Here is a 12,354-nt window from a genome sequence, read left to right as displayed (position 1 = left end):
CTAATAGTGTTGGGGTCAGTAAGTCCAAGGACAATGTCATAGTGAAATCAGAACTGAAAACTAGACAGGCCATCATGGGGGTATTCATGTTTTACAAACTGGTACTGCTGACTAATAGCATGTGACCAGAAATCCACTTTTCTTTTTCATTTAAAAGTGTTAATTAACTATAGTTCTTATCCCCTATATCCACAACCTCCTTTCTCATAACGTTTAACCATTTTGCACCATAATGACGTTTTTGCACTATAATTAATAATGAAGAATAATCTTAAAACTGACAGTAAATAAAACAAGAGCTGTCAGAGGACAGCAACGCTCGACTATTCAACAGCCTTGTCAATTGATTGAATACGAAAGTCCATAAAAGGGGCATAATTTTGTAAAAATGGGGAAAAGGGTTATGGAACCTTCACAGAGCTTATCAGCTCATAAAGTGAACAAGTGTGTTAAGTTTCAATCCTTTCCCATAAGTGGATACTGAAATACCAGCTTACATACAAAAACTTAACCAAAAACTGCTAAGACAAAAAAGGGGCATAATTTTGAAAAAATTGCAAAGTAGAGTTATGGGACCTACAGAGTGCATGTCAGATCATGACAGTGAACAAGTGTGTGAAGTTTCAATCCATTCCCATTAGTGGGTACTGAGATACCAGCTTACATACAAAACCTTAACCAAGAATTTCTAAGTTGAAAAAGGGGCATAAATTTGACAAAATGCAAAGTAGAGTTATGGGATCTACACAGGGCATGTCAGATCATGACAGTGAACAAGTGCGTGAAGTATCAATCCATTCCCATTAGTGGGTACTGAGATACCAGCTTACATACAAAACCTTAACCAAGAATTTCTAAGTCAAAAAGGGGACATTATTTTGTAAAAAAGCAAAATAGAGTTATGGAACCTGTCCAATGTAGGTCAGTTTATCACAGTGAATAAGTGTGTGAAGTTTCAATCCATTCCCACAAGTGGTTACTGAGATACCAGCTTACATACAAAACCTTAACCAAGAATTTCTAAGTCGAAAAGGGGACATAATTTTGTAAAAATTCAAAATAGAGTTATGGATACTGTGCAATGTAGGTCAGTTTATCACAGTGAATAAGTGTGTGAAGTTTCAATCCATTCCCACAAGTGGTTACTGAGATACCAGCTTACATACAAAACCTTAACCAAGAATTTCTAAGTCGAAAAAGGGGCATAATTTTGTAAAAAAAGCAAAATAGAGTTATGGAACCTGTGCAATGTAGGTCAGTTTATCATTGTGAATAAGTGTGTGAAGTTTCAATCCATTCCCACAAGTGGTTACTGAGATACCAGCTTACATACAAAACCTTAACCAAATCGGGACGCCAACGCCGACGCCGACGCATGGTAAGTCCAATAGCTCTACTATTCTTTGAATAGTCGAGCTAATGAAGGGTACGGCTCATTATCTTTTCTATAGAGATTATTCTGTCAAATTATTAATTAAAACTACATTGTATATCAAAATGACACTAGTTTACTGATGCTACTTCACCATAATTATGCAACTTTCAACATAATGTCAACAATGAAATATTTATGAAAACCTTTTTTGAAAGCTCTTTTATACCACTATATATAAAATATTCCCAGTGCTGGTCATGACACATCCATGGTGCCCACCTGTATATTTATCCCAGCTAATCTAAGGCAACTAAATATCTTTAACTAAAGTTTATTTGTTGTATGCGCGCATCTCTCAACATTTTTCTAGCGACTTCATGTTTAACATGTTAATCTATATCTAAATATTCAGCCTCAGTATTTTCTTAAACCACCCTACCCCCAAGTTTTAAATAACAGTAGAAAGATCATTCATTGCTTACAGCGCTTAAAGTTGAAAAATCCAAATGGAAGTTTAAGTTTTTCATGCTAACTAAGTTGTTGTAAATATATATAATATGGCTCAGAGGTCAAGGCACATCTGAACAGTTAAAAAACTGGCCTAATGTATGGTTAATCAGTTGTGTTTCAGTTAGTACAAAGTTGTTAACTGTTTCTGAAAATTCAAGGGATTATCACATCCCTACTTGTGACTCATTTTATTCTCACTGTGTATTCTTAAAAGATAAAGTTCATTACTTTTTGAACACTCACTTATTTCAAAACTGGTATAACCTAACAATCAAACTCAGTCTGCTTTTCATTATGAAAGTAAGTATCCTTCTAAAATAGAATAGGAATAAAATAAAACATATATGGCTAACTGCAGCTATCTTTTCTATGACATTAAAAATTTTGGCAAAATTTGTTGCATTTTAAGATCTAGTTTAAAACAAAAAGTTCAGACAAGTTTTATGTTTGAAAGACTTGAAAGAAATTTATTAAAAAAATGTTGTACTTGTTATACCTAGAGGGATTTTGTTAAAATTCACATCATGCAAAAAAAGCGATGGTTAGTATTAATCCAGTCTAAAATGTTATATTACAACCCATGCTATTGTGACAGTGAAATTACAAATGAAATATAAGTGTTTCCACTTCAATACCTAGAGACAGGTTTGGGTTAAACAACTTGTATAAAATAACATGCAGGTATTACAATAAAAAACAATAAAACTTTAGCATTATCAAAAACTGATTCAGTTCAGGTAATATTAAATTTGAAACTGAAAATATCTGATGTATGTAATAAAAAAATGAAGTGAAAATCTAGTTTTTTCTTAAAGAACCTTTAATCAAAAGCAAAACCTTAAGAACTGAAGTCTGGTTCAGAAGACATCTTAACATATAAGTTAAGAGCATGATTAACGTCTGTCCAATGCATAGTAGTAATAGGCAAGAAGCCAATAAGGGACAGAAGTGAAAGTCAAAGAGACACTGATGGTGGGCTGCAATAGGGATCATCTACTCGGCATGTCCAATTATCCCAGGAAGTTTCAACATTCTGGGCCTAGTGGTTCTCAAAGTTATGGATTTGAAACGGTTTTCAATGTTCTGGCCCCTGTGACCTTGACCTTTGATATAGTAACCTCAAAAATAATAGGGGTCATGTACTCTGTAAGCCCTATCACCCTTTGAAGTTCGAAGGTTCTAGGTCAAATGGTTCTCCAGTTATTGACCAAAAATGAAGTGTGACAGACAGATGGCCCCTGTGACCTTGACCTTTGATGGAGTGATCCCAAAAACAATATGGGTCATCTACTCTGTAAGTTCTATTATCCTTGAAGGTTATAGGTCAAATGGTTCTCAAGTTACTGATCGGAAATGGATTTCCATGTTCTGACCCCTGTGACCTTGACCTTTAATAGAGTGAACATAAAATCAATAGTGGTCATCTACTCTGCATGTCCAATCATCCTATGAAGTTTCAACATTCTGGGTCAACCGGTTCTCAAGTTAATGATCAGAAATGGTTTTCCATGTTCTGGCCCCTGTGACCTTGACCTTTAGCAAAGTGACCCCAAAATCAATAGGAGTCATCCACTCTACATGTCAATTCATCCTATAAAGTTTCAATATTCTGGGTCAAGTGGTTCTCAAGTTATTGATTGGAAATGGTTTTCCATGTTCAGGACCCTGTGACCTTTGATGGAGTGACCCAAAAAACAATAGGGGTCGTCTATTCCATAAGCCTTGCAACCCTGTGAAGTTTGAAGGTTCTAGGTCAAATGGTTCTCCAGTTATTGATTGGAAATGAAGCATGATGAACGGACGGGCTGACAGACAGACTGGGCAAAAACAAGATGTCTCCCCCAGTGGGGGTAGGGAGACATTAATATATCAAATTAATAATTATTTCAATTGCACATATTCAATAAATGTAGCCAATTCCCTGCTATACATTACAACACTAAATTGAAGAAACACCTAGCTAGCACCTGTGTATAAACTTTTATAAATACAATTTTTTCACCTTTTTCCCAACCCCTTGACCACATTCTGTATATAGACAGTTCCTAACTAACTTCATCATAGTTACAGTCTTAGGAATTTTGCCAGAATAGAGCACAATTTTGTGCTCTCTGTTATCTCCTAAGTACTGTTATATTCTCAGCATGAATTGGCCATAACTAATTGCTGACCACTGCTGGTGAAAGGTAATACTACTTGATAAACTGCTCCTGGACCAGATGTATTATGCTGGTGCATGTGAGATTTCATTGTAGTATGTAGAAAATTTAGTCTTCAGTGAAATAATCAGTCACAATTAATTTTTTAGCATGTACATTTATTCAGAGAAACTTCAGAATTTTTTTTTCAATAAAACACAAAATAAAATTTAAAATCATTAAATTTCAATTGCAGGGTCTATCACTGGTTTTGTTACAAACTATATTTATTAGTATTTAATGTAACAAATACTTGAACAACCCAAAAATCTATTCTCTAATAGATGTTTTCAGTTACATGTACAGTCAAAATTGAAATTGAATTTAAGACAGTACATGCATACTTGTGATACTGTAAAAAGAGAAACAGGTGAAAATAATAACAGGATCTTCACAGAATAAGAAGTATTGTTACAAACTGACGAATTAAAGATTAACAAAAGCATTACGAAACGATTATTAATCTGACTGTTTTGAGTCAGTGAATTTGATTAAACAAATTTCTAAAACATAAATTTATATATCTTATCTACCGTTTTAGATTAATGGCATATTAGAAACGAGATAATCTATTGCAAAAGAGTGATTTAACACTATTTATACATTCGGGCGGTAATACGTATACGTCGTACAGCCCTCGTGAAGTTATTACACCCGACGCATAACCGCCCATCATGCATAAATAGTTAAAACACTCTTTTGTTGTTAATCATTTCTTAAATAATATCAGAGAGAATATGTCACATTATCTTGAAAGGTCGACTTATGATCTTGAGAGATTGACTTATCATCCAAACAATAGAATCTGATGTAATATCTCAATTTTAACTTTGATTATCCAAGAGTAGGACATATTGCTTAAGCACTCACTGCAACTTGAACATTAGAAGTCAAGAGCTCGATTTGCCATATGCTTGATGTAATGATTCAATACATTTCTGCCACACTCGGGGTGATAGGCCAAGCCGGAAACTAACTGTACTGGTTTCATAATTAAGGAATTCCCCACACCGTATATATTCTACATCTTTTGTTCTTCTATTTTTCAACTGCATCTCGAATGTAATTATCTATTCATAAAAATAAGTGTGTGATAATGACATACTGTTAAAGGCACTGACATCCAGATTTGGCTATAAATAATCTTTCTTTCAAATTGAAGTTTGGTCATACCATGAACATTAGAATATGAAATTTATTTTCTAAAATATTTGAAAAATTCCAAATCAAGAAAAAAAGATGACCACGTTGGGAATCGAACCTTGCACCGCCTCGACAATAAAGACGTTTTCCCGTTGTTGTAACAAGTAGCGCTATAGCTAAAGTAGTGACTAATGACTGCAAAATATAAATATTTATGATCGAGACAGTTTACCTAATAGCGTGGTAAACGCTTTCTGATTTTCATCGTTAAAAGTAGTAAAAACAGCAAATTCTTATGTGTTTCCATAACATAAAGTTTGTCAGTAATTAAGTTTTAAAGCCTTCTTAAGAAATACAGCACTTATTTCAAGATATCTAAAAAAAATTCTTTTTTTTAGTTGTCAAACGGTCTGGAGGCATGCCGCTTTAAAGTTCTAACATAAAATTTGACACTTGTTGAAATATATCAGATTTTTAACCATTGCATCCTAAATATGTTTGAAGAGAAGGCAATCATGGGGAAAATGAAAATTAAGAAATTATTAAAATTTAATGCCTCAAAAAAGAAAAGAGATAAACTTGCAGAAACTTATCATCTCTGTAAGATGTGGAACATTCTTTCCTCTCAAAGAACAATGAAAACAGTTGGAGTAAACAAATCAAGATATTACAATATGCATGTGGAATATGTATTTTGAAAAAATCCTGGGCATGTGATACATGGTTGTCCTTATCTAAGGAGAAAATCTGCAACAGGTCTGTAATTGATATGTGCTATAAATTATTGACCAGTGTAGGGGCCACGACATTATCAATTACATTAATTACCTGAAAATAGATAGCATGCTGATAGCAGAGGAACAGAAAATTGTGGATATCTTGGCAAAATTCCTAAGACTGGTTACCATTTATTATTACCTACCCAACAAAAACATAATTTGTACCTGTCTCTAACCTTCAAAATTCAACGGTTAAAAAAGATAAACAACTTTAAAACAATTTTAACTTGTGGGAAATATAGAATATAATTCTGCTAACAGTGTTGGAACTCACAGTAGGTCTCCCTGTCAAAACTTCTGCCTAAAACGTACACAGTGTTCTATCAAACTGCTTTCAAAGTTTAATAAATTTATGAAAGCAAGATGAATTTCAAAGGTGGGACTGAGGACCCATTAATCCAGTAAATGAATGAATGTAACAATGTAAAGCAAAGGTTAACTTCATAAAAGCAGTTATTAACAGCAAGTAACCTGAAATGTTTGATGACTTAAAGAAAACTTATTCTCAATCATTTGAGAGAAATGTTTTCAATGCCCAGAATAGTTAAAGTACTTAAGTTATTGATTATAACCATTTCCGTCTTACTGTGAGAACAGCAGCTTTGAATTCCTTAATCCTTATTCTTAAAGTTTTTACAGCATTTTTCCCACAACATAAAACAAGCAAGTTATATTAGTGCAGTACTAACTATAGCCTTTAGAGCTAGCAGCTATTTAGAAACTCTGCTATTATTATATGTACATAAAATTTATAATTAAAATACTGCTTCATCACAAGTGTATACTGATAAGTTCTATTTAAATAAATCAAAATTGATACTGCAAGATATTACCACATTTAATGGTAGATAAAAATAAGAACATTAAAATAATTTCCAAAATTTACTTCAATTTCAAGTTTAATAAAGCTGTTATTTAGTTTAGCAATCTTATAAGATAGTCAGGTTTATCAGTCTTGTAGTGTGTACTGGCCACTTTCAAGCCTACAGATGTACAAAATTTGTATCAATTTATCAAATGAATATCCAGTAAACACTAGTGAAATCTATACTACCTTAGCATTTAGTGCACCTAAACTCTAGAATTGCCATTAACACTGTTCTTAATGGGCCGTTCTTAATAAGTACTGCCCTAGTAAGTCAAAAATTACAGATTTTCATTCTAATGCTATATCAGTGCTGCACTAATATAACGTTTACAAATGATTTTGCTTACTACAGAATGCATATAAAGTGTTCTTCTGCCATACTATTTAGCAGATACCAAGCTTATAATCCAGTAAGACATAAAAGCACCCTCCTGGCCTATTAATTACCATCAAAGAAGACAGAGATTAAAGAAGCAACAGTTTACCTGCCCGATCTGGCCTGCCTGTCTCGGATCTACTGCATCCTCTCCCCGTTGATGGTGACACTTTGTTACCAGTAACATTCTGTCAATATATAATTACATGGCTGCATTGAAGTCTTTACCTTTAACCTGCTGGCAGCAGAAGATTTTGCCTTTGCGACCAGTGCAGACCAAGATCATTGTTTGCACTGTTTGCTATTCAGTCAGTAAATTTTCAGTAAACACCCCTTCAAATGAAAAATGGTATTTCCCATATTGAATGATGGACCAGTCCATTGTAAAAATTTAGTGGGCTACAGGTTAAATAGCATTTCTGGTTATAACATACAGAGCTTCTGCCTTTCATAGCCTATTCTAATTATGACTTCGGTTTCTATTGCCACTAGACAAAACAAGAAGCTCTTGATGTGGAAAATTTTATTGTATCATTCATTTATATAACCTGATTGTCCCTAAAAAAATTTATACATAAAATACAAACTTCTAGCACAGCTCATCACAGATTTTAACATGAAAATTGTTAGAGAAAAAAGTTACCTACAAATTCTGTCTCAAGTTATTTGCAAATACTGGGTTATATCCACTTTTGTACAAGAGCACAAAACCTTAAGATTATAACAATATGGGTTAAACTCAACAAAAACGTTTTTCAGATCTAAAGTTGTACAATTGCATGTAGCAACCTGCTTGATTTATTTATCAGACAATTTTCTGTAGCAGCTTATTAGAAAATCTTACTGAAGTCTACATAATATACACTTACTATAATCTCAACTTGTAATGCAACTAGAATTACCAACCTGCCTACAATATCTGATGTAGAAACTCCCTGAGTACGATTACACTCCCTGAAAGTTAAACAAATACACATTTTTTTTATATTGTAGTTAATTATTTTTAGCATTATCAATATCATATCAAAAACATAGCTGGTAAATCTTACCATGTACATGGTTATCTAGTTGACCTATTTAGCGTATCATTCCAAGTTATTTGCTTCCGAGTTTTCCTCAAAACATTTACCATAGTTTAGTTTACAAACCTAAACAAAACCATTTAAGTAAGTACCAACTTACATGCACTGTTAACCTTTAGCCAGCTGGTGGCAAGTGGTTTTGCTTTCGCGACCAGTGCAGACCTGGCTGATCATGGTCTGCACTGTTTGCTATTCAGTCAGTAAATTTTCAGTGAACATACATTTGAATAATAAGTGGTACTGCCCAAATTGAATGATGGGCCGGTCCATTTTAGAAATTTAGCAGACTAACAGTTACATGACCTTTGTATTTAGTTGTTAGCTTCCATGTGTATTAAAATTGTAACCATGAAGAAGACTATACAGAGGGCAAAAACTTTCTGACAAATACCAGTAAATAAACCAACAAATGCTTGCACAATCAAACTTTGAAGTTACATCACCATGTGGTTTATGTGAACTCACAATTAATAGTTTCCTGATTGAAAATCTTGGTAGCTGGGCCACTGTAATATTTACAGATTGCAATAATGTACAAACATTAAACCTTACACAATGTGTATAAACTAGAATGTATATACTTGTATCTGCCAGCATCTTTCACCAGCTGGTACGTGTCATGACCATCTGCTGTGGTTGTTATATCATCTGTAACACAAACATGTACATTGTTAATGCATGTAAAAGTAACAACAGCAGTATTTCGTTTTATTGTTTTTGTTGAGGTTAATGTCACACCAACAATACCAAAATGAGACAAATGGCAAAATTTGCCATTATCAATTTTGACTGAGGAGGACACCAGGTGACCCTTCAGCCAGTATTTCAAACATGGGCAGGCAACTTGGTAGAACCAATGACCCTCCATAAGCCAGCTGGATAACTTCCAGAAGTTTCAAAGATCTAGCGCTGACATGAAATAAAGCTATTTAAAATTGTGCCTTTAAATAAGACCTTGACCTTAGACCTACAAACCTTGGTCATGCTGTGTGTTTTTTTGCTGACATAAGCAATTTATTCCAGTTTAATGAAAACCTTTTAGTACTTTATAGGACATGGAGTGGACAAAGATATTTAACCTATGACCTCTGTGACCTTGACCTTGAACCTAGTAACCTGGGTCATGCATGTACCTCATTGTATTATCATAGCGGAAAACTACCTGTTGTAATTTGAAAACAATTGGATGGTTTTGGATATACGCCTTAAGACTGACGAATGAACAAATGTGTGTTACTTCAATCTGTATCTGGAAGGTATTATTAAGACTGCATACCAGTAACTATATATCCTCTATATGTATGAAAACATTAGCTTACCTCCATGAACACAGAAATCTATATTATATTCATCTAAAGTTTCCACTGTTGTCACATAAGGAGCATCTTCTATAACCTGTAATACAGTTATATCAATAGTTCAATCAAATTACAGTACAGTGGAACACCACTTGTTTAAGCATTAGTATCTTGAGCAAGCAATTCATATGGTTCCCAAAGTCATTTTCTTTTCTGATTGCACAAAGTCCTGGATATCTCAAGCATTTTTCTTACCCCTTACAGCCTCAAGCAATCTGTGCTACACTGTATATGTAAAAATTTGATGTTTTCGACAAGAAGCATGCCTAATGTTCAATATTAATTCTCTACTTATGCTTTAACTTAGCCATGGCCTTATTATTACTGACATCTTATTGTCACTCTGTTTCTGAAAAAAGCTGCCAACACTGAATGTGGCTAGCAAACATGAACTGTTGCTGCCCAATTTTCTCAGCACAAATAAATATGTATATCATTTCTTTGATTCAAACTAATTTGGGCAGTTTAATTAAGATCATATTCAATTTTACAGTAAATATGCTGAAACTCAATAATATATTCAATTAAATGTCAGTCACAGTTAAAAGTTTTGCTGGCTACGTGTTTTGTTGCAGTAATTTTTGGGTCTTGTCCATTTTTGATTTCCAAATTATCACAAGCTGTCCATAAGACAGCACAACTGACTATTCAACAACTTCTAAGCCAAACAAACTTTCGTAACCGAGTTATTTTATTACAATTACTATAAATGTAAATTTCTGATGGCAATGATAATAACTTGCATGCAAAACTTAAAGCAAATTTTCTAAGTCAAACAAGGGCAATAATTTGAATTGATTTCAAAATAAAGAGTTCTCTGACTTGGGTATACAAGTATGTTTGATAAAAGGATGATTTGTGTTGAGCTTCAATCCATATGGCTGAAGAAATTCTATTATAGGGAAAAATTCTGCCCCGAATTCTAGCGTACGCCGTTTAGGTAGTTCTGCACGTTCAGAATTCAAAATTATTTCTACAATATAAAATTTGATTAAACTCTGATTTTTCAAAAACTTCAGAATATAATTAGAAAATCTGGCAAATAAAAATGATAAGGTCATGTACTTGATTACTTGCTAGAGATTTGAAAAGGTTACACAAATTTTCATAATGGGCATGTATGGGAAAATCACAATTCTGATAGCATTTATGGTTTATCAAACATGCAGAACAACTTCAATATTTGTAAAATAATTCTCATCAATTTATCACATAGCCTTCTGATTGTTTCTGACAGATCAAATGTAAAATAGATGTCTTGATTCTAATCACTACTTTTGTTTGCCTGAAATAATCTATTACTAATGTGACCGGTCACACTTTTACTAGTATATCTGGCATAAACGCAATATGTTTGCTATCATTGTGAAATAACAAAACACTGGTTACAACACTTACAATTGCTAAAAACTTATTTTTAAAAGTCAGAGAGTATGGTCAACAGCATATCTGGCTTTGTTTGTATTGGGTTTAGTGCTGTTTTTGAACTGTAGCTTGCCTGAAAGTAACTGACAAAATTCTTGACAATAACTAGCAACAGTTTGGCAAGCTCATGCAAGAGAATGTATGCTGAGACAGAGGTTGGCCCATTAATAGTTGGCCCATTAATGGTTGGCCCATTAATAGTTGGCCATAATGGACCAACCTCTGCTGTAATATGTGCATCATTCTATTCTTAGGCAACTATGCAGTCAGCTGCTCAGATGGAGGTTCTAGGTTTCAAGGTTTGTCACTTACCTCATCCACCCATTTGATTGCACGCACCATTCTATATCTCTCCTTCTCATTAAATACTGGAGGGCCTTTATGCTTCATAATTTCCTCTGAAATACAAGTTGATAATTGGTCATGGTTGTTGAAATATTGCAAAAATATTACTCCTTATAATCTCTTTATGAACCAGTACAAAACTAACAGTTACAGTAACTGCTTGGTATCATCTACGAAATTGGTGAAAGATTGTCAGTATAAACTATTAAATTTTGTATACTAAAGAATATTATGCGCAAATACAATATTGTGCATACATAGTATCAAAACAGTTGCTTCCTATTAAACATTGTTTAACAAGTACTGACAAATGGTTTTGCACACCAGTCGTGGGCTGAGTGCGAAACTATTGTAACTGTATATAAATAAAGAACAAGATACAATAGTTTCGCGCTCAGCCCTCGACCTGCCCTTCATGGGATGTGAATGAAATTTCATTTGAATCCATTCAAAATTTTACAAGCACACTATTATCAATTATGCTAGTGAACATGTGTTTTCTAAGTCTATGGGCCATTATCTCACCAATGCTACAACTGACCCTGAACGAGATATCACACACATCTACAATTCATGGTAATCATATGTACTCAGTAGATTTTATTTTGAACTGGAAGAAGTTTGTGCCAACGTGAATTTTTTTGTCTTTATCAAAGACCCTTTACTCTACAATGCTTTCAGCAGCCCTGAAAAACCAACAGCCAAATGAGACTAAGAATAATTTGCCCGGAAAATTTCACAGATTTCAATTGAGGTCTGCCACATTTAAACCACCTGTTCACACAATTTATGCACATTTTTTTTCAAATGTGGGTCCTGTGACCAGTTGCACAAACTTATTGACATGAATTTTGCAAGAAATCCTAATATATTACCAACAAGAGCAGAGAACCAA

The 12,354-nt window shown here is 33.8% G+C and overlaps 1 protein-coding gene across 2 annotated transcripts in view; it reads right to left on the bottom strand.

Moving 5' to 3' along the window:
• The window catches only part of LOC123564523 (ethanolamine-phosphate cytidylyltransferase-like), a 59,137-nt gene that overhangs the window by 32,872 nt on the left and 13,911 nt on the right, over positions 1-12,354 (bottom strand). For both annotated transcript variants that reach the window (XM_045358173.2, XM_045358174.2), the window contains exons 4-8: positions 11,427-11,512; positions 9,651-9,726; positions 8,913-8,979; positions 8,156-8,203; positions 7,359-7,437 (exon numbers count right to left, since the gene is read on the bottom strand). In XM_045358173.2, the coding sequence (XP_045214108.2) occupies positions 7,359-7,437; positions 8,156-8,203; positions 8,913-8,979; positions 9,651-9,726; positions 11,427-11,512 (356 nt within the window). The remainder of the gene's footprint in view (positions 1-7,358; positions 7,438-8,155; positions 8,204-8,912; positions 8,980-9,650; positions 9,727-11,426; positions 11,513-12,354) is intronic.

Source organism: Mercenaria mercenaria, chromosome 2, assembly GCF_021730395.1.
Source record: "Mercenaria mercenaria strain notata chromosome 2, MADL_Memer_1, whole genome shotgun sequence".
Classification (NCBI taxonomy): domain Eukaryota; kingdom Metazoa; phylum Mollusca; class Bivalvia; order Venerida; family Veneridae; genus Mercenaria; species Mercenaria mercenaria.
The sequence above is the reverse complement of the archived record's forward strand: the minus strand, read 5'-3'. Positions and strand labels throughout refer to the sequence as shown.